At 38.8% G+C, this 24,410-nt stretch overlaps 1 protein-coding gene across 2 annotated transcripts in view; it reads right to left on the bottom strand.

The window, feature by feature from the left end:
• Window positions 1-1,573: 1,573 nt before the first annotated feature.
• LOC119658733 (ras-like protein 1) overlaps window positions 1,574-24,410 on the bottom strand; it is a 39,190-nt gene continuing 16,353 nt past the window's right edge. For both annotated transcript variants that reach the window (XM_038066398.1, XM_038066399.1), the window contains 3 exons: window positions 14,619-14,759; window positions 14,428-14,543; window positions 1,574-2,809 (listed from right to left, as the gene is read on the bottom strand). In XM_038066398.1, coding sequence (XP_037922326.1) covers window positions 2,633-2,809; window positions 14,428-14,543; window positions 14,619-14,759 — 434 coding nt within the window. In that variant the 3' untranslated portion in view covers window positions 1,574-2,632. The remainder of the gene's footprint in view (window positions 2,810-14,427; window positions 14,544-14,618; window positions 14,760-24,410) is intronic.

The following is a 24,410-nucleotide window of genomic DNA, read 5'->3' as shown; positions in this document are numbered from 1 at the left end:
GCCAATATTATAATTTTTAAACAAACTGTTGCTGGCTTGGTACGATCATGGTAAGCGAAAAATGGGTTTAACGATGTTGGCGCCGAAAATGAATACATAGGAACAGACATGCGTACAACACAATCAGCGTTTATCCTGAGAGTCCCAGAAGTAACGAACTGTTGCGGCCCTGGTACGATCATGGTAGGTGAAAAATATGTATGTATGACCATGGTAGGCGAAAAGCGATGTTGGCGCCAGAACTGAATACACAGTAACAGACATGCATACAACACAGCCATATCTTTTTCAATCTCTCTTGGCACAATAAAGCTTTCAGAACATTTACCTTTTCTTCCATTTACTATACTTTCAACAAATATTCTCTACAGTCAATATCAAAATTTCACCGCTTCCTTATTTCAATATTTTGTTTATTCAAACGATTATGCTGTTCATGAAAAATAGCTTTCTTATTACATAAATATAACTTATCTAACTCATCGAATTTAAGAATAATCTTCGGAAATTCATCATAAAAAAAGAAGAAAGAAAACAATTGAAATTTGTGCCATACAAGTTAATAGATGCTTTTTTTATTTCAAAAATTCATTGGAATTTTAAAGCTAATAATTTCTCATGTCTCACAGTTTTTTTGTCACTTACAAACGATTTTTTCTTCCGTCGTATAGCAGTGCGTTCACTTTTGTGTAAAGTACTTCCTTGTTTTCATAAACTGTATATATGAATATGTGCGATGACATGGTTCATACAATCAAATTATATTCTCCAATAATGTAAAAGAAAAGAAATAAGATGAAATTTAACACATAATAACTGAAGGGATCAGTCACTTTTTATATACCTTACACACGCACATTGCTCTCAAGTGGGAATCAAGTTTCTATGAAGAATAGTACTTTTCTGATTTGAGTTGAACATATTTTGCTTACTTTTCTGTACCAATTTAAAGTTAAGACAGAACAGTATATTTTTGGAATAATTTAACTTAGCTGAAGCCATTTGGTTATAGGATCTACTTTTGCAGATACCGCAAGATAATCCCTTTTCTCGATAACCCCGTAAGAGGTCTGAAATCGGGTCCCTTGTAAAAGAACTAATTAATCCGTGCGCATATGTAAAATTCTGAATACGTTTATCCACAAAGCAATGTGCTAACAGAAACTAATAAAGTGAACACTTCTACAATTTGATCGCGAAAAATGGCACGTAAAAGTAGCATGATGAAAGCCTCAATAATTGCGAAAGGCAATGAAACTGCATAGAATAATGTTCTTTTCCATAAGAGCAGAATTTCTAGCACCATAACCATCGTTGGGTTTCGCTTTGAAGGGCTAGTTAGTTACTTTGTAACACACAAATGTCTTCTATGCATTATTTCTGAAAAGCACAATAACCCAACCGCCAATTTTTAGTCGCTTTCCTGCTGATCAAAATTTTTCTCGTTTTAACTAACGAAAATTGAAGGTGAATAAAGCTATGACCCAAGGAGGATGAGATCTTTAACTGGAAACTTCAAACGCACCATCTACAAAACAATACAGAAATTATATACATGCAAACAAAAATCATCTAAAAATCATAAAAGAAAAATATATTTAAAAAAATAAACAAGACAAATATAAATTATATTCCGGAAAACAATCGATTTTTCCTTTCTTTACAAATATTTATCAATTCATTCCAGATGAGACCGGCTCACATGCCCGACAATGTAAACTTTGCGGATGTACAATTGAGGAAGGACCACTGGTGTGCATCATCATTCAAATCAACGACCATATGCTATTGCATACCCAATACACATGTATAAAAATTTGACCTATTCGAATATTATCGTAATATATTCAGTCATTTATTCAATAATACGTCATTAATATTGTACTTCTATGATTCTGTGCAAATCGAATCGCTAGACACAACTAAACAGCAAAATCGATTCGAATGATGGTGCCTGTGGTTGCAGGACGCTCGGCATGTGAAGCCATTGATCTGGCATGTCCTCGCTGAGTGGTGATGACTCGATAACAATGTTTTCTATTATTTTGTATTTTGTTTTTGAGAATTTCTCATAGTCTTGAATTTTTTAAAAGAAATCGAATAAAATTGTGCAGGTTGAATTCGCGTCCAACGAACTCGAATGTAACAAAACGGAAAAAACACTTCTGGAATAAATTAGATTTGTTTTGTGAGTTTTCTTCTTTTATCTTCTCTTTGCTACAATTATTATCAAAAATTCTAAATTTTTTATTTAGTTTTCTTTTCTTGTAGTTATCCTTTAAATTTTTATCTACTTTACTTTCGGCAGAAATAAATATCAAGAGAATATTTTTATTGTTTGTTTCGCCTTAAATAAGTTTATGCAATATATAATAATTATAATGGAAACGTAATAAACAATTGAATTTCACTTTGTTTTTATCTTCTTTTGAATTTTATTTTGAAATTTATTACGTTACTTAGTTCTCCTCCTTATTTGGATTCAATGAAAATGTTTGCTTGGTTTTGTGTGCTTCTTGCGTTGCTGTAATTCTTTTAATTATGTATTAATTAATATTTTAATAATATTCTCTACTGTCCCTCTCGTGTTCGATCGTTTGTATGTAATAATCTTTCGTTGCCTAGAACTAATTTACAGTAGCAGACATCGCAATTTACGACGAGGAAGTTTATTATGTTTCCGATTCTTTTTCCCTCGCTGCTCTTTGTCCTTTCGAATTTCGCGCACAAGCGTGTAAAAGGCATCATCAACACCCATTCGCGTTTTAGCTGATGTCTCTACAAAAGGAATACCGTACTGTTTTGCAATCTGAAATTGTGAAACATAGTGATTAGTACCAAACGACTAGAACTTGGGAAAAACATTAAGACACATTCACACAACTGTCATATTTAATTTTCATCATCATCAACGGCACAACACCCGGTATCCAGTCTAGGCCTGCTTGTAAGGAACTCCAGACACCCCGATTTGCGCAGAGGTCCACCAATTCGATATCCCTAAAACTGTCTGGTATTGACCTATGCCATCGCTCCACCTCAGGATATCGCCCTTATGGACTTTCCGGGCAGGACCATCCTCATCTATACGGATTAGGTGGTCCGTCCACCGCAAGCTGTTGAGCCGGATTTCATCCACAACCGGACGGTCGTGGTGTCGCTCATAGATTTCATCGTTATGTAGGCTTCAATCTTCACATTCTGTTATATCAAACTTCATATATGTATGTTCACATCATCTAATTGAGACCCCTCTATAATTGACATCTGTTGACCCTTAAGAGGAGAAGCGACATTAGAATGCCGTTTTTCACGTATTATTTTGGAGATTTCCAATTGCGGGACATTTAGCCACTCCAATTTTTATCTGAAACCAAAATGGTTTTAATTTTACATTACTAATTTATTTTCTAAGAATATGTCAGCACAACTGAAGTCGAGGAGGCAATAAAACGAATGAAATCGAAGAAAGTCACAGGACCTGACGAAGTCGCATCAGAGCTCTCTAAAGAGAAGAGCTGGGACCCAACACTGTAGCTCAATGAATTCTTTAATCGGGTTATTCAGGAGGGTAGAACACCAGCGGATTGGTAAGAAAGTACCACAGTTTCAATATGGAAAAAGAAAGGTAGTCCAGCAGAGTGTTCAAATTACCGTCCGATACGGTTAATATCCCATACCATGAAGATTTTTGAACGCATTCTTGAGAACCATATTCGTAAAATCGTTGAAATAATCATGATTAATTCACGGATTTGTCAAGAACTGTGGAACTACTGACACAATAGACGCTGCGCAGTTATTCATGGAGAAACACCGTGAGAAACATCGCCCTCTTTACATTGCCTTTCTGGATCTAGAGAATGCTTTTGACCGTGTGCCACACCAACTCATCTGGTATGCTCTACGATAACACTTAATTCCAGAAGAACTCGTGCGCTGGGTTCGATTGCTCTATTACGATCCGAAAGGTAAAATTCGAAGAGTGGCGGGGGAATCAAAACCGCTTCGTGTCTCTGTTGGTGTTCAACAAGGGAGCGCCTTCTCACCACTCCTCTTTGTTCTTGTTATGGATGTCATCACACGAGACATCCAACGTTCACCACCCTATGCACCACTTTATGCAGATGATGTTTTCCTAGCATCTAATAGCAAAAATGATCTCGAACAACTTGTCCAAAAATGAAATGATCACCTCACACAACACGGTCTCAGATTTGACAACCGATCCGGGTGAAACAGCCACAAACACTGTCAACTGAGCAATTGAAATACCTCGGGTCATCGCTATCAACCAATGGAGAACTGTGCTATTAATTTTTTTCACGCATTAACGCAACTTGGATGAAGTGGTGTTCCACAACTGGTGTTCTTTGTGATCGACGTATTAACGAACGTCTCAAATCTAAAATTTACCGCAATGTTGTCCATCCTATTGCTCTCTGTAGTTCTGATTGTTGGCCGACTATAAGAGACAATGAACGAAGATGTTGCCTTGAACTAGTGGCGTGGTAGGTTTTGATCATATCCGAAATGAGGATATCCCCGATCGATATGGAGTTGCACCGATCGTGAAGAAACTGCGGGAGAGGCGTCTTCGATGGTATGAGCACGTAATTCGCACTAACGAGAATTCACTTGCCAAGATTGGTCTGAACATCGAAATCGATGGTAAACGACCAAAAGGGCGACTAAAACAACGGTGGCTTGATACGGTCGATGGGAATTTAAAAGCCTTAAGATTGCATCCACATCAGGCATTTAATAGGGCCAAATGGAGGGACCGATCGTGACGTACCGACCGCTCGTTTGAACGGGACAAAGGCTGAAGAAAAGGAAGAAGATGAAAATCAATGTAGGTAAAAATAATCAAAATTAAAAATTTTCAAGCTGCTGAAATGAAAAAATTGAAATTTTACCACTTTTTTTCCACTAATTACACAAAAGAAAGCATCCTTACAAATAAGATATCTTCCCAAATGGTGATTCATATTATTCATAATTTTATAAATGTGAAAAACGTCATTTTAAGAAAAATGGGTTTTAAACAGACATTTGTTTGAAATGATATGAAGACATTTCTCACTCTTAATTATTAGGTTGTTGCAAATGAATGGCCGTTTTGGTACTAAAATTTCAAACGACTGTAAAGCTTACAAAAATTTATTTATTTAATCAAAATAGGTGCCAGTCGATTCAAAGCACTTCTCCCAGCGAGATTCAACAGCTTGTATGCCAGTTTCGTAGAAGTCCAACTATCGGGGGTTGATAAATTCGTCGAAGGTAATTTTGACAGCGTCTTCATTCCTAAATTGTTTTTCCGCCAAAAAATGATCCAAATGCTTAAAAAAGTGGTGGTCGGTTGGCGAAAGGTCCGGTGAATATGATGGATGAGGCACGGTACTGTAATTCGTTCAACTTTTGAACTGTTGTTCTGGAAACATGAGATTGTGCATTGTCGTGGAGTATCACACCATCTCTGCTGACTAATCTCGGTCGTTGAATACTGAATTTTTGGTTCATTTCCTCGAGTTGGGCACAGTATTTCTATGCATTTATCGTTTCTCCAGCTGCCAAAAAAGACTAGTGGATAACTCCAGCTGTAGACCACCAAACAGTCACCATTACCTTCTTCAGATGGAGGCTCGGTTTCGGCATATGCTTCGGTGGCTCATCAGCATCTAGCTATTGTGCTGATCGGCGACGATTGGCGTATAATATCCACTTTTCATCACATGTCACTATTCTGTGCAAAAAGGGATCGCCTTTGTTGCAGGAGAGTGAAGAACTGCAAATTTCCTTTCGAAGGGCCATGTTTTGCTCCGTAAGGGCATGCGGAATCCATTTGTCGAGCCTTTTCACCTTTCCAAGTTGCAAGTGCCGGAAAACTGTCAAAAGTGTACGCCCAGTTTCTCTGCAATGTCTCTCACAGACTGACGTGTGTCGGATCCGACTAGCAAAAGCAGCTCGTCGTTGTCAATCGATGATCCTGGATATCTACGTGGCTCACTTTGAAGGTTTACGTCGCCTGACCGGAATTTTTCGAACCACCGCCGTGTGGTTCGTTCGGTTACCGTATCAGCTCAGCTGCTACATATGCTTTCTGCTGCATCCAAAAAGTGTGCTTTTCGCACCCGCTTTATAACATCCACATTATCCATCGTTACAGTATATCCCTCTTCTACCATGTGCCTTGCTACCATTGACCTAAAGTTTCGAGCTTCGTCGCGTTTTCGTTTGGTATATTCTCTTATATGTTCCGCGAATCTTCTGGTCACTAGCCTTTTAGTCTGACCAATACACACTTTTTAACATTCCGGGCAGCTAACCTTATAAATTCTGATCTTTTCTTTTTAAGATTTTGTGTAAAACAAAACCTTATTAAAATCGGTTTACTGTCTGTCTTCCACATGCATTTGTCTCGGAGTTGGTTATAGCTATTAACACTAAATTTGGTGAAAGGTGGGAGCTGTGAATGCTCACAGTGAATTACATCCTTTTACGTCGAATTTAAAGGAGGTCCCCATACATGCAAAAGGGGGGTGTAATTTTTTTTTCGCCAAATATAGTTATGTGGGGTATCATCAAAGGTCTCGATTAGTAATTTCCGAAACCTTTGATACTTGAAGCGCACAGCTTGCGGTTTCCCAACTTGTTTTAATTTGTCTTTGGTAGAACCTAGCTTAGTCCTCAGTTGTCTGTTTGCCCTGGTACTTACTACTTCGATGTTGTGTTTTGAAAATGTATTTCGCATTTTGTTCATTAACGATAAGAATGTAATGCTCGCTCTGATAGGTGGATTATCTCTTTTTGCTGAATATATCGAACTCGAGTTTATTTTTGCTTTTTATTATTGCTAATTCCAGAAACGTTATTCGGTAGTCATCTTCCTTTTTCATTGTGAAAATTGTTATGATGTATGTTGTTTATTGTGCGCCCAAAATTTTGGCATGATTCCCTGCTTTTCGATTTCCTCTTCTATGATGCTCAGGAAAACTTCGCTTATCAGTTCCTGAAGTGGTTTTGTAACACTGGTCTCTACAGATGAAGTAATTCTCATTCATGCAGAGAGCTGCTAATTTCGCGTAGATTTTCGTTTTTTTCTTCTCGTTTAGTTCCATGTATTGTTCCTTTAGCCAATCCTCGACTTTCCACATGACTTCTTTGGTTGATATGCTCGGATATAAGGCTTTTACATCAAATGATACCGACAGTCGCCTTCCTCTAAGTTTTTTGTGGGCAACCAATTTCTAAACTAACTTCATACTATTCTTTACTGAATACTTGCTGTAATAATTTCCGAGGGTGCTGATTTTTTTCATAAGCCAATTTGCAATTTTATGGGTTGGGAAGTTGGTGTCCGCTATGATTTCTCATGTCTCATTATGGATTTTTGACTGGATCCTCATTCTCCGTAAAGAATTTGATATCCTCAGGTCTGCAATGTTTCCTAGCATTTTCCTACTTTCGTTGAGCGCCTTTTTTACTCTTTTTATAGTGGGGAAGAGGATTATATCTCTACTTTCTACATTTCTACATTTTTAAGTTTTTCTTCCAGGACACTGTCAACTGCGTATAAATAGGCATAGTTTAAGACAGATCAACTAATTATGAATTAGCACTGAAGAAAGAGGCACGTGATCTCCGAAACAATAAAAAATTTACAGAATAAGGACAGTTCTTTTCTTAACCTATAATTACTGTAAAAAATAAAAACATGGAGACAAATTTCAATTTCGTAGAAAGGACTGACGCCAAGTATTTACAAATACGCTATTTACGTTGCACTAAAAAATACGCTCATGAAATCTAAAGGAACATGAATTTTGCTTTGAAATTTTTGCTAAGTTTATGATCTATTCAATAAAAAAAAATGTCCGTTCTAAAAACCAAATTTTTTCAATAGGAGAATTAATTGGAATTCACTTATACTTCTAACAACGCTGAAAGTCGTAACTAAAATTCTCCAATTGCGGGACCAAACCAAAATGGTTTAATTTTACATGTCTAACTTATTTTGTAAGGATATGAACTTCAATGCAGGTGAAAATAATGAAAATTCATTACTTTTTCTCACGTTCAATTACAAATAAAAAAACAACAAATATAAACGCACTCGTAGTAGGCTACGTCAACACGCCAAGTATTTATAAGAACGCTATTTAAATGACGCAAAAGATTAGATAAGCACATAAAGGCACGGTGCCCGCTCAAGCCCGAGTCTGCACCCGATAAGCGCTCTGTTCTACGCTCATAAAATCTAAATGAATGCGAATTACACATTCGATTTTTTTGTGTATTCTAAGAGCCTATATAACGACCAAATTCATGAGCTATGCCACGACCGCCTGATTGTTGATCAAATCCGGCTTCTCACTTAATCTGTATTGGTGAGAATGATCCAGCATGAAAAGTCTATGAGGGCATAGACTATGATAGAAGAAGCAGACGTGCCAGACCCTGCTTCAGATAGAACGACCGCTTTTAGAGACAGCCTACACTACAAGATTACAGTACCCTATAGGAGGCAATGTGGCCAGTATTCCCCTCGCCCGAGATTATTACTGTGATTTGACTCAGGTACTCATTCAGAGCTGAATCGACTGGTATTCGACGTCAAATCACGATACAAATTCCACTGCCACTAGTGACATTCGAACCGCGACCCTCCGTACGACAGTCTTGTGGTCTAACCACTCAACTATCCGGAAAAATAAAATACGAAGTTTTATACTAGAATATCACACGTATTAGGTCAAAGCCGGACAGAAAAACGTTGGAAGCATATCATCTTCATCTGAAACTAGTGCAGCTATACCTTGAAGCAGTATCGTCATTTCTCATCAAAGTGAAAAGTGAAAGTAAAAGGGAACTCCTAGAGAAGCAGTTTAAAAATTTACAAATGGAGCACCGGCCGATAACTGGACCTTTTATTCATCAATTAGCCAACTTCGTGGTAAACTAGTCCTCTCTACAGACTGAATTTTACCATCAAGGTTAAGTAAATATCCCACTACTCATCACCGACATAAAAGCGATTCTCCGATATTGCTAATCACTTCAAAAGAAAAAGAACGTATCGGGCACCAACTGCATACTGTTTATTGGATTAAACCGGACAAAACTATTGCATTATTTATATTAGACAAAGAGCGCTTCTAGAACAGGATGAAGGACAAGATTAGGAATAGATCTTATAGAAATCTCAGGACCGCTCCTCCAACACAACTTGTAAAATATAGGACATAGTTAACAAGAAATTTCAAACAATTTTGAAGAATCAACAGAGTGAAATTCCTATACCTAGGACGTCCTAGGATCGAAGGGCTCGCCAAGATTCATAGACTAGGCAAGAAAATGAGGAAATTCTTCTCCGCGGAAAAGTCTCCCACTCGACGAATAGCCAAATAGTCAGTGAAGGAAAGGAATACCAAAATATGGAAAACAGTTTGAAATTAGATTGATCAAGGATTCAAGCGAGAAAGTTTTTGTCTCCTTTGATGTCAAAGCTATTTTTCCAAATGTCTCAGTCAAAGAAGCACGCGGTCTAGTACAAGATTGGTGCACAATGGAAAGATGGGGTAAACCAATATATGAAGCTGATCAGAATCTGTACGGAGGAAAACTACTTCACTTTTAGAGACGAATATTATAGGCAGTTAAAAGGAGACCCGGTGAGAAACCCCTCTTCCCGTTCCACGGAAATGGAATTAACTTCAACCGGCTCGATGAAAAGACTTTGCAACTGGTATATGGATGACATCTGTGCAATCATCAGAAAAGAGGAAGTCGAAAATACGCTCAACTCGCTCAATAGACTGCATCAAAATATTGGTTTTACCTTAGAGATATAAAAAGAAGAGCAACTACCATTTTCACACCTATTGCTGAGGAGGAAACAGAAGACAGTAGACCTGGAGTTCTGCACGAAACTGACGGGACATTGGTCATCAAGGGAGCGCCATCTCCATTTTGTTCTTGTTATGGACACTGTTTCACGGCACAACCAACTTCCAGCGTCCTACCCTCTGTGCAGAGGATGTTTTACTAGCGTCTCATAACAAAACTGATCTCCAGCAATTTGCGCAAAAGTGGTATGAGAGTGAATCTAAATAAAACAGGATTTTTGACGACCAAACCCAATGAACATGAACTCTATAGTTCTGAATTGTGGCCGACAATAAAAGACAACGAACGGAGGCTCACGGTAATAAAGACAAAGATCTCGCGTTGCACTAGTGGCGCCATGATCATGTCTGAAATCAGGAGATACGCAAAAGTGGAAAAATTGCGAGGCAGCCTAAGAGGAGAAAAGCTGTTAAGAATATAATCCAGCAACACAGTAAAGGGATAAGTAAACAGCAAAGCAACGAAGAATCTATCACAAAAACCCACTTAACCAGAAACTAGTAGAAAGCAGAAAAAGGAAACAAACTGGTGATACTCGACCGAAAACCCGACGGAAATCTGGCGTTTCAAAACTGAAGTAAGGGTAATTTCAAACTGAGAACAAACTCTCTCCCAGAATCAATAGAAAAGAATGATGAAAACCCAACGCATGTCTAATCCATCACTACCAAGGCTTAGAATACAACCCAAAGTACACAAAAACAGAAACAAAACCCGTGAAATCACAGCGGATGCTAATTCCCCCATCTACAACATTGCGAAATGGCTACTACCATAGAAAATACGCACTGAAAAATATGATAGTTCCATGAATCACGAAATTCTTCGTTTCGTTCGATGTTAAAGCACTTTTCCCGAGTGTTTCCCTTTAAAGAAGGTCCTACATAATCTCGAGACGTCGTTTTACCAACACTTGGCAAAGGAAAGGAGGACGAACCGTTTGTACACAAAATTAGTGTCCATTTAAATTTATCAAGGGACGCACTCGCAAGAATATAAAAGTTGTACTCAAAAGCCCTATATAAATCATCCTCCTAGAATTACATTTTATTACTTTTTTTAAGATAACTGAGAGTTCTAAGATAATCTTACAATTATGTATCTTTGCGTCGACAGGTAGCACGCAAATACCCCTGCAAATGTCGCACTCAAAACGAGTGCCCTTTTGCGGAATCTTAACAATCGCCCTTTTTTTATTCCACTTACTGTTATGATAATCAGCCAGGTTTCATCCACAAGAACTTCACCGGTACGGTTGAGAATTGTGATGAAATATTCCCTTTACCTCATAAATCGTCATCATGGATATAGAGACAATATCATACCATCAGAGGCAAACAACTATCAAGTAATGATCTTTGCTCAGAGGTCTCTCTCTCTTGTTTCACACATCCATCTGCTATATAAAACCTAAGTCTATTGCTGGTAGCGATGTGATCCATCTGATTAGGTGTACATTTCCTTCACTCGAAACCCAACTCGCCCAACAAGCCTCTATTCTCGAATAGTGTGCCATCAATGACATGGGGATGAAAATTTCATTAAGCGGCAATTCTCTCACCATTGTCAATTACGGCCCCCAAAACCATGTTTCCCTTTCACATGTCTAAGCAAGTCTCTTGGAAGCATTGAGTTGCTAATAAAAATCCTTCTTCTCTTCTCTTCTTCTCTGCGCCAGTTAGCTGTAGCCTTCTTTAAAATTCTTTGAAATGATGAATATTTAAGATAATTTCTGACTATCTCATTAAGAGTATTTCATTTTATTTTGATATTAAATACCATGAAATGTTATAAGCAGACTGGGAATTGAGACCATTCCCTGGCATTGATCATTGCTATTATGAAAAATAGCAAAGATCGGCTCATGTGACTAGGTTGGCCATCGTTAATATACGAGGAGCAAATCAAAACAGCCAGATCGCTATCGATACTATACTACTGTTCAAGGAGAATATTCTTATAACCTTTAACCTGATATTGAAAAAAATAATCTGAGCGTCAACGGTGAAAATGAAGAACACCGTGCTCATAATGTATACCCAATTGCTGGCCTATGCCAATGATATTGATGTCAAGTGGAGGAATGAATTTGCCAACAGTCTATTTGTCTATCAAAATCCATTCGCTCGAAATGTTCCTCCTTCCCTCCCTCCCCTCCCTGGTCAAAAGATGCTAGTTAACAAAACCATCACCTTCCTAGTTCTCATGTATTCTTCGAAAGCTTCGAGAACGAAATTGTGAACTCTAAGTTCACAATTTCGTCAGCCTCGTTTGAGAAGAACACCAGAAGAACCATCCAGAAATTCATACTGAGCTTTCACAGCCAAGCATCTATGATATCAGAGCATGTTTTAACTTATAAAAAATATTCCGCTCCTCGGAGGGTAAAAGCTCTTAGTGTATAAGAAAATTACCTTTCCAGTCCTCATGTATTCTTCGAAGACCGGGTTTCTTAGCAAGAAAAATTGTAAACTCTTAGTCGCAGAAAAATGCGACACAGGAAGATGGGCGATTCCTTATTCTATATAACGATGAAATTTATGGCCGATAACACAACTGTTTGGTTGCCCGGCTCAATAGGCTGCCATGGGCGGATCATCTAATCCGTATGGGTGAGAATGATCCAACTCTGGAAACCTATAGGACAAAATCTATTATAGAAAAAGATAACATAACAGACCCTGCCTCAGAAGCATATGGGATATGGAAAAGGTGGACCGCGCAGCAAAATCGGAATGTTCGAAGTTCCTTCTTTGGGCCGGCTTAGATCAAGCATATCATCAAAGATCAAGAGATCTACAAGCGAAGACATTGAATTCGATCATCTGGAAAATTGTGTATTGCAGCAACTAAATTTTGTTCGACATACAGTCCAACTTTTCTTCTTCTTTTAAAGAGTTGCAGACAAATTTTGGTGCGTCTGTCTACAATCATCCTACATATTATTTCCCAATTCTAAAGACCTCTGCCTCTGTACTATGCCACTTGATAGACGCTTAGAGATATAATCCTTTTTCACAATAGATTCAATATCAAGATCTTATTCATTTTGCTTCTTCATATTGGTGTAGAAGTCCTCACTCAGGTGTTCAAACTTTTCCTCACAATAATTATTGACTTATCACAGCCCTCACTTTCCAAAAGAAGGAGAAATCTATTACAAAGTTCCCCAGAGTGCAAGAGTTAGAAAAGCCTACTTTCTAAGTGCTTGTCCAAAGCAACTTAAATGAACTTACAATAACCCAGAATCTCTCTCTCCTCATTCTCTAATCTTCATCCAATTCAAGAACAATAAATGTTTCTTAGTATTATTGGCATGGTATATAAATCGATCGTTCTTTCGCTGTCATATGTATGAATTTAAGAAGAACTGTAATTGCCCGGATAAAACCATAGAAAAATTGTTAATATAATAATAATAGACAAACACAATTTTAAATTTGAATTTTCAGCGGGAATCCGTTATTGTCTCCACCGAAACAAGCTTAATTTGGAGGGGTCTATATATTATGGATATTTTGGATAATAATCGCATAATTTAAGCGAGAATGATGCTATTGTAGTGAGCCACAACTTTAAAGAAAGTATGAGGCAGGCTTTTTTCTGTTGAATACCAAAACCTCATTGTGCCAAAATAACGCGGCAATGAACTCTAATCGATACATGCAAATGCTTGAGGAAGTGCTAATAAACTTCTTAGAGTAAATTAGATCTTTATTCAAAAAAGATAATGTTCCAATTCCTACTGCCAAGTAACGTGAGGGAAGTTTTCAAAAAAAAGATAGATTTAATATAATAGTTCGCAAGTTATTCCGACCTGAATCCTATCAAAAACATCTGGAAAATTCTCGTTAGAATTGTTGATGCCAACTATAGACGGCACAAAACAACAAAAGAGCTGATTGACGCAATTCACGACGTATGAAGGAAATTCCAGACATTGGGAAAACTTATCAATGATGAAAGACCGAATTTTCCAGATGATGATGAATAAAGTCGTCGTTCGTTTTTGTATTGTTTTTTGTGACTTTCTTTTATATGCATGTTTATGTTACCAAATAAAATAAATGAATCAAACGTCTCGGAAAGCTATCAGAATCTAATTTATGTTCTGAGTACTTAAATTCGTTGCTTCGAAATCATATACATATATATTCAAAACTTAGTTTTGCCTATTTTTTAAAAATTCAAGATTACTGCTTTATAACGGAATGAGTCCTTCTCATCTACACAGTGGAAAAGAGCAAGGTTACTATTCACCTCTTTGTAATTATGACTAGGGACATTCCAGTGCTATAGAATATAATTGCGAAACTGTTTATAGCTTCCACCTATCAAGTACCAGTCCAATGAAATATTTCATTTTTTTCTCTTCAATTTTCAATTCTGCATTCAATACGCTGCTATTATAGATTTATGGGAACCACAACCAGGAAAGTTCCACATGTCACCACCTAATTTAGCCATTCGCATCAACACATTCACTTACGGCCGAATATTAAAAAAGAATAATCTCACTTCTCTCGCTTGCTGCATATTCACAGCCCACGCTTGAAGATCACATTTATTTCCTACAAGTACCATTGGAACTTCTTCTGCATCTTTCACGCGTTTTATCTGTTCTCGATATGTTCCTGAAATGTGGAAAGAATGTTTTTCATTAATTGAATATGTCAGTAAATTGAATAAATTATCAACTGATATAATACCTATATCTTCGAAGCTTTTGGCACTATTTACAGCAAATACCAATAAAAACCCTTCACCGGTTCGCATATACTGGTCTCTCATGGCTGAATACTCCTCTTGACCGGCAGTGTCCAATATATCCAATAAACATGTTTCACCGTCTGCATGAAATAGGAAAACATATGACTTATAAGAAGATGCACTTTGCGAATAATAATCGAAATTTATAAATATTCATTGCGTAGGCATTTTCTTATGATTAAATGTGAGACATTTCGAGAGAGTGCCGAAAGCAACACTCTCCTACGTAACAATTTATCTAGTAGCTAACAGCGTCTGGATTACTATATTATTTAATCTGCTCATTCAAAATATCGTTAATGCAAAGATATCTTTTATACTAATACGATCTTCATCGCTAATCAATTGAATTATTTATCGTAATCACGTGAAATCTTTCAGGGGAATCATAGATATCACATTATCGTTGTATTTTTCACTCCCATGAAAACAATAATTGAAAGTGTATATTTTTAATATCTCAAACAGAGTAGCGTAGTGGGTGTATGCTCACCGATAGCCTCGACAATTGGCATATCATGTTAAGATTACATACGACAATTTGGTGCAGTACTTAGCAGACATTTGAGTGAAAATTACTAACATACCACCTTTCGACGGTACTAAGATTAGCGCCTGTTCAGACAATCGAAAAATCAACAATATACTGCCTTTGATATGGACCCGTGTAGATGTACTTGCGTCGTAAGAGAGAACTTCTTTTCGGGAAACGAATATAAAAGTTTGCTCTGAAGAAAACTGTCATGATTGCCGAAAATAGTGTGTGTTAGTAACACGTTTCATAAGCTCAGCTCTAGTATGTTAACAGTAACGATGCAATTTCCTTATCTGACCTGTCGTATATTACAATGCCTTAATGTTACCCAAAAACTTGCCTATAATCACAGAAACGCTGTTCTAAAGAATCCGCAAGCCGGAAATTCCGTACCGAGATATGAAGGGTTTTGTTGATTTCTTGTGCAGGACGGTATCATCTGGTCGTAGCTCACCGTGTATATGCATTTAATATATCAGACTATCTACTTTGAGTGAGACTAGCATTTTTACGGTGCAATAAATTTCCCGTAAGAGACAACTTTGTTCTATTGCACTAAGTAAAAACTGACCGCTTTTTTTCAAATGTTAGTGTTGATACATTTTTAGGAGCACATATACAATTGCCGCATGTCGTTCGAAAATTGACGGTTAGAGCTTCATTTTTCAGAAAAGTTAGGATTTTAATTGAATTTTCAATTTCAAAACAAGCTGAAAATAGAAGACTAAATTGCACGTTCGCCATATTTTACCCTTATATTTCCGTAAAGAGAAGAATGAAATTGAAGTCAGTGAAAAACTTATGGTGGCAATAATCATCATCATCAACGGCGCAACAGCCGGTATCTGATCTAGGCCTGCCTTAAAAAGGAACTCCAGACATCAGGGTTTTGCGGCGAGATCCACCAATTCGATATCCCTAACAGCTGTCTGGCGTCCTGACCTTCGCCATCGTTCCATCTCAGCCAGGGTCGGCCTCGTCTTCATTTTCAGCCATAGATATTGCCCATATAGACTCTCCAGACTGAATCATCCTCAGCGATCCGCACACCGCAATCTATTGTGCCGGATTTTACCTACAACCAGGCGGTCGTGGTATCGCTCATAAATTTCATCGTTACATAGGCTACGAAATTGTCCATCCACGTGTGTTGGACCAAAAATTCTTCGGAGGATTCTTCTCTCGGACGCGGGCAAGATTTTACAATTTTTCTTGCTAAACACCCAAGTCGTCGAGGAGACGGTACAGTAAAAGTTTTGACTCTATGGTCAGACGTTTTAAACGGATCAGTTTTTGTAAGCTCTGTTGACAGGTAACAACCGTGCGCGAATTTCATCGTCGTAGCTGTTATCGGTTGTCATTTTCGACAATGCTCAAAGAAAAACATCAGTGCCAAAATTGGTTTCTGAAATTCTTCGCTGGGATTTTTTACCTCCCATAAATAGGGAATTATGAAGTTCACTGAAAGATGGTAAAATGTCATGGAATAAGACGGAAAATGTATCATTAAAAGGTTAACCCCACTTATAATTTTGAAAAAAAAAAAAATCGATTTTTTCCTTCCATTTTTTAAGTATGGCTACGAAATCGTCGCCTACATAACGAAGAAATCTATGAACGATACCATGACCGTCCGGTTGTGGATAAAATCCGGCCCAATAAGTTACGGTGGGCGAAGAAAGAGAGCACCGGACAGAGGTCCGACAATAGTTGCCGAAGTTGTAGACAACACCTTGGAAAAGAAGGCGTGTATTGAAGTGGGTGTGCTTCCCCTTCCGACAATGACAATTCTAAATCAATGTCTGGGAAACACGTCATTAGAAAAGAAAAAGATCGCTACGCAGCACACAAGTTTACCCTCCACCGTGTCCACAAAACAAAGTATCCAAAACGAACACGTGCCCCACAGTGGCACAAAAGAATACCCTACCATCTCCCTCTTAGAACCAACAACTATTAGTACACCTCTCTCAGCAGCCCCGAGCGTTGCCCCTATTAATCTTTCCCAAGATCCCTTGATGCTAGTGGAGCGGAATCTGCCCCCGAAAAAAACTTATACGACACCAAAAAAAATATGTGAATTATTCGGTCGTAATTGACTGTATTCAAGCAAACCCGGAAAACAGAGCTAGGCTTAGATCTGTTCACACATCTGGAATCCCTAAGGTACGACAATGATATCATCAATATCAAGCGTGAATGCTATGCGAGGGCGACGACCACCTTCAAAACCGCACAAGCAGCGAACCGCTTCGTAACAGACAAAAGAGTAAAATCCCTGAGCTACAAACCCTTTAGACCGTTCAGCGCAACATGCCGTTACAGAATTATTAAACATGTTTCTCTAAACTGGGATGAGGAAAAGATAGCAAGTCGGTCGGAATCGGCTGTTAAAATTCTGAAAGCTCAGATGTTTAGCAGAACAGACAACGAAAACAAAGATCTATATTTCCCAACAGACCCGGTTGAGCTGACCAAAAATACAAACTATGGAATAACCATTCGACATCAACAACGGTCTACGACAAGGGGATGCTCTATCATGCGTCCTCTTTAACCTGACCCTCGAAAAAGTGATCCGTGATGCTGAGGTAAATGCAAGAGGTACGATCCTCTTTAAGTCCACCCAACTACTGGCCTATGCTGACGATATCGACATCATGGGAAGAACCACCCGAGATGTACAAACTGCCTTCATCCAGATCGAGCAGGCGGCGCGAGATCTTGGGTTGCACATCAATGAAGGCAAGACAAAATATATGGTGGCAACCCCAGCGCCGAAAACCAACCAACCAACATCAAACCGCACTGGTCAAATTGGAAGAATAAGGATAGGAGAATACAACTTTGAGACCATTGATAATTTCTCCTATCTAGGGTCGAAAATTACAACCGATAACAGTTACGATAATGAAATCCGCGCACGGTTGTTGTTAGCCAACAGTGCCTATTTCAGCTTACAAAAACTGTTTCGCTCGAAACGTCTCACTATAGGGTCAAAGCTCTTACTGTACAGGTCTATGACCTTGCCAGTCCTCATGTATTCCTTGGAGACTTGGGTTCTTAGCAAAAAGAATTGCGAAATCTTGACCGCGTTTGAGAGAAGAATCCTCCGAAGAATTTTTGGCCCCCACATGAGAATGGATGATTCCGTAATCTACACAACAACGAAATCTATGAGCGATACCATGACCGTCAGGTTGTGGATAAAATCCGGCTCAATAGGTTACGGTGGGCTAGCACTTAATCCGTATGGATGAGGATGATCCAGCCCGGAGAGTCTATAAGGCCAATATCTATAGTAGAAAAAGAAGACGAGGCAGACCCTGCCTAAGATAGAGCGATGGCGTAGGTCAGGACGCCAGACAGCTTTTAGGGATATCGAATTGGTGGACCTCGGCGCAAAACCGGGATGTCTGGAGTTCCTTATTAAGGCAGGCCTAGACCGGATACCGGTTGCTGCGCATTTGATGATGATGATGATTTAAAACGCAGCTGTCAAAAGTTTAACAATTAAGGAAACCACAAGGAATGTTAGGAACTATTATCATGCAGCTGACAACGATATTGAATATGAAATGGAGTTCCTACCTTTAAGGAACAACAACCAAAAACCAGTCAACGACAGAAAGAACAATGTAAAGTTAAATGACATCCTGAGGGGCTCGAGCAGATACAGTGCAGTATTGAAAAAAACTCAACCCAAAAAACTCCCAGACATTTTCCGCAGGGTGAGCAAGGCAATGATACAGTCAAAAATGGTCCGGTGTTCAATAGCCCCGCATACCACATTGTCTCTGACTACCAGAGATTACCGCACAAGATGATGCTAATATTCAACAAAATATATGAAAGTTAAAAAGACTTGGGAATACAAGAAAAGTTCTTCAAGTCAGAAAATTAACGGAGAAACTGAATAATACCAGTGATGTCTTTTTTACGAGTACACCTGATGGTACAAGAAATATTTTCCATTCATTTCAACCCGATATCCAAACTGCTAACAGGCTTTTGTATATTCATCATCATCATCAACGGCGCAACAACCGGTATCCGGTGTGGGCCTGGCTTAATAAGGAACTCCAAACATCCCGGTTTTGCGCCGAGGTCCACCAATTCGATATCCCTAAAAGCTGTCTGGCGTCCTGACCTACGCCATCGCTCCATCTTAGGCAGGGTCTGCCTCGTCTTCTTTTTCTACCATAGATACTGCCCTTATAGACTTTCCGGGTGGGATCATCCTCATCCATACGGATTGTTGAGCTGGATTTTATCCACAACCGGACGGTCATGGTATCGCTCATACCATATTGCATATTACTTGCCACAAAATGACGGAAGATTGTTTTGGAGATGTGGCTATAGCCTTCAAAAATGATATCCCATTTGAAGAAGTTAAATACGATACTGACCAAAATGTCATCATTGCGGAAACGTGTAATCTTCAACCCAACATGACTGTGGCATCGGTCTATTTTCTCATCTAAATGACGCCTTGTCCTTCAAAAAAGAAAAATTAAAAGACTAATTGCGTTTCTATGAAACCGTCCCAATACCATGATCCTTGTCGACCTGAGCGCCAGGTCCACAACCCTTGGGGATACTGTAAACCAGGCAAAAGATAACATACTACTAAGCGGGCTTTGTAATTGTGATTTTCGAGTACACGGTAATAAAACCTTTGCAGTAACAACCCTTCCCAGGTCCTCAGTCCCGGATATCTCCCTTGCCAACTCTAAGGTACTCTCCTGGCACTGGAAAAACTTAGAAGACACCTACTCAACCAGTCATCACAAGCCTTCTTCTTCTTCTCCTACAAAGCAAATCATTTACATTCCAAAATTGCCAGAAACAAACTAAATAATCTAATTGGAAATGTGCAACCAACGGGACACCATTGAAGTATTCGAGAAAAAATCAAACTTGCAACATTTAAGACACGGAGAGGCACGAAAACTTGCTGGGATGCGGAACTAAAACCATACCTCTTAGAAAGAGTTAGTGCCCTAAACGATTTCAATCGAGTGCCTAACATCAGGAGCTTCCTCAGAACAAGAAACGCCTTAAAAAACTGGAGGAAAAATATTAAGAAAGCCGAAAAGAAGCATTGGGATGAGTTATGGGAAGAAATGTCTAACAAACCAGGCATTAAGCCTTTTGGAATAAAATAAAGGTTTGAGGAATTTTCAAAAAGAGAGCAAACAAAGAAGGAATGTCACTCACTGTTGAATACCGAGCCCTACGACTTTTACCAACAGGAAGATTTCACAATGTACAACCTTAATGATATTCTGGACAAACACAAATCATCAACAGCTCCTGGGACCGATAGAATTCTGTACAACTATGTGAACTGGTTAAATGACAGCAATAAACTTCACCCCCTCAACTCATGTAATAAAATTTTGAAAAAAACTCCAACCACCTATGGAATGCAAAAATATAAAATTCGTACCGGTTCCCAAGAAAGAAAAAGATCCATCGCACATAGTAAACCACAGACCTATTTCTCTAATTAACGTGTTGGCAAAAATTTTAAATACCATGGTAAAGGCGAGACTCACATTGTTTATGAAAGCTGATGGTACTCTCTCGGAACACTGTTATGCCTACAGAAAAGCTAGATCGACCACATCGTGAATAAATGAGTTTCTGCTTAAGGTGTACATCGCTAAGAGTGAAGGGAAAATAGTGAAGGCTGCTACATTGGACACCAGCACAAAGAGAGAGTTAAGCTCAGAACTTTGGTCAATATTATGAGAATGCATAAAATCCCAGCTGACATCTACACGTGGGTGTTCAGGTTTCTTGAAGTTAGGCACCTGATGCTAGACGAATGGTCTGAAACAGTTAGAAATGGCTTACCACAAAGCAACTTTCTAAGCCCAAGTCAATTCAATACACAACCACTCTCCACAAGGAAACACATGATTCAGTACATATTTACCAATATGCTGATGACTTTCTTTTAACAACAGAATATAAAGATAACCAGCGTTTCGACGAACTTCTACAGGACCAAATCAACATCTTCCTTAACAAATGTGGTGCGCTTAGCTTACCGGTCAATCTTGACAAGTCTAGCGTAATCACTTTTAAAAAAACAGAATCGCACCTTGTCACATTGTGGTCAATCGAACCCTGCTTAGGCAAAATAAGGAAATCAATTTTCTAGGTAGGACAATAACTGCTTCTCTGTCAATTAAAAATCACACCACCAATATGATCGGAAAGGCAATAAGAGCGGCAAGAATTGTCAACTTTTACACGGGCTTCTACTAGGACCTCAAACCCAAAAAAGCGGTTAAACTGTTCCAAGCAGCGTTTAGACCGATTTTCGATTACGCTGCCACTTCTAATGTTAGATTCTGTAGTTGCCACCCAGCTCAAAAGGTGCCTGAGGCTAACCAAATCAGCGCCCTTCCACGTTACCCATGCCCCTACTAATGAACCCCCACACAAATTTAGAAAAAACCCCTTAGCAGCCAACTAGGCTGACTAGGCTTAAAAGATCTTCACCATCCTCTTATAAACTAGTGACAGAAAACCCGTCTGACAACAATGACTTCTCGAGAGTATATAACTGTTTCAGGGAAATTTTCGACCCCATGATAGCTTACGAGGGTCATTGCTCAATTAGAAGGCTGGAAGTCTGCAACGGGCCGAACAGGGCAGCTGGGAAAACCAAACAAGAATGGATGGAAAAAGTCCAAAACAAACTAAATTGGTCGGGAAGAAATGGTTTTGCGATTTATGCCACCGATGCAGCAACAGCAAAAGAAGACACGAGTTGTGCTGTGGTCTTAGCATCTCCCCGTATAAAGGTAGGCTACAGAATTTGAGCGATGGCGGTTCTTACTTCTCAAAATCCAAAAGACCAGCCATCCAATCATATGGGTCAATGGAACCCTCTATCCCTTCCGTTCATCGATCCGCTTTCATGATTCCGGAGTCAGCCAGATTCTATGACGCCCTTTCGATTCGTGGCCAGCAAACTGTGCGACCACAAACTGCACTGCCTATTAAAATACCTTTATCCATCTTTGTAGGCGGCAATATACACTTAAGCAACGCTGCGCGGCCCGACATTCAGCTAAACGACGACATGAATAAGTTGCCTTACAAGAAATATTTTGGGGCGTCACGTGTCATTTCCATATAATGAACTCGGTTGAGTGCTACGATTTTTCATGTTTTTGGTTTGTATCCACCTGTTAAAATGTCAAAACATGCAGTTGTTTGTAGTTGACGCGCTGAATGTAGTGTAGCGTAGATTATAAGCGGTCGCATCTTTAGTAGTTGGAGCGGTCAAATTCGGTATCAATAAAATCAAATACTTATCGATGTATAAATGACCAATATATGATATTAAATAGCAAAGATGGACTCAGACAGACAATTTTTTAAACTTTTTTTTCAGGATTTACCCATCGAGTATTTTTCAAGAGGATAATGTTCTCCAGCTGCCCACTTTATCCACCGCATCCACAGATACTTTGTGCCCATTACAAAGGCACTTTATGAACATTTCAATAAAGTAATATTTAAGGACGAATTATATCGGTACCTATAGAGTTGGTTTTGTAAGTGTTCCATTTTTAGTTGATTTTCTTTTCAATACCCCTGTCAGTCACCAGTAATTCCTTCAAAAGAAAATCTTGTTATTCATTCGCTACCCACACACTATAAGGAATTATTAGGTTGTTGCAAATGAAATGTCGGATATTTGAGTAAAATTTCAAAAAAATATAACTTTTATGAAAATTAATTTTATTAGTCAAAATAAGAACCAGCAGCTTCAATGCACTTCTCCCAACGAGATACAAGGGCATTTATTCCAGTTTCGTAAAAGTCTGGGTTTCTAGAGCTAAGAAATTCTTCAAAGGCACTTTTGACAGCTACTTCATTGCTGAATTGTTTCCCCGCCAAAAAGTGATCCAAATGCTTAAAAAAGTGGTAGTCGGTTGGCGAGAGGTCGGGTGAATATGGTGGATGAGGAAGAGTCTCATATCGTAATTCATTTAATTTTTGGACCGTCATTCTGGAAACATGATGTCGGGCGTTATCATGGAGCAGTATCACTCCATCTCTGTTGACCAATCTAGGCCGCTGAACACGTAATTTCTCGTGCATTTCATCAAGTTGGGCACAATATTTCTCTGCATTAATTGTTTCACCACGCTCCAAAAACGAATAATGAATAATTCCAGATGCAGACCACCAAACAGTTACCATTACCTTCTTCGGGTGAAGGCTCGGTTTTGGCATGTGTTGTAGAGGCTGATCGGCATCTAGCCATTGCGCTGATCTGCGACGGTTGTCGTACAATATCCACTTTTCATCGCATGTCACTATTCTGCGCAAAAAGGGATTGTACCTGTTGCGGTTGAGTAGAGAACTGGATATTTCCATTCGCAGCGCCATGTTTTGCTCGTTGAGTTCATGCGGAACCCACTTATCAAGCTTCTTCACCTTTCCAAGCTGTTGTAAGTGCCGAGATACTGTCGAATAGTGTACGCCTATTTTCTCTGCAATGTCACGAATCGATGATCGGGGATCAGATTCCACTATCAAACGCAACTCGTCGTTGTCGATCGATGGTCCTGGGTGTCCACGAGGTTCACTTTGGAGGGTCATGTCGCCTGATCGGAATTTTTCGAACCACCGCTCTGTCGTTCGTTTGTTTGCTGCGTCAGCTCCAAATGTCCTGCAAATGTTTTTGGTTGCCTCCGCTGCGTTGTGACCAAGTTTAAATTCGTATAGAAAAAGTAGACGTTTTTGACTCCCTTCCATGCTTTTTTCTTTGAGTTTTACTTGGAACTTCAATGACGATTCAAACTGAAATGACTCCTTGATCGAACGAACGACTATTTATACTCAATTATCCCATACCACCAGAGTCACCTTGCGGCAGTTTTAAACATCAAAATCATAACTAACTTCACTTCATTGAAAAATCCGACATTTCATTTGCAACAACCTAATAGTATATGTTCGCTAAGTGGCAATTGATATAAGCTGTGAAACCAAACGAAAAAATTAAAACATAAATTCTACTATATATCTTTTATCAAATAAAAATATTCGCTCAAAGAACGTGTTTATTTTTTTATAAATTTTTTCTTTGCAATTTCGGGACTTAATCCCCGAAGAATACGTCTGCATGCGACCACGTCCTATAATTTGAAAAGTCTAG

This window comes from Hermetia illucens, chromosome 6 (genome assembly GCF_905115235.1).
Source record: "Hermetia illucens chromosome 6, iHerIll2.2.curated.20191125, whole genome shotgun sequence".
Lineage (NCBI taxonomy): Eukaryota > Metazoa > Arthropoda > Insecta > Diptera > Stratiomyidae > Hermetia > Hermetia illucens.
The sequence above is the reverse complement of the archived record's forward strand: the minus strand, read 5'-3'. Positions and strand labels throughout refer to the sequence as shown.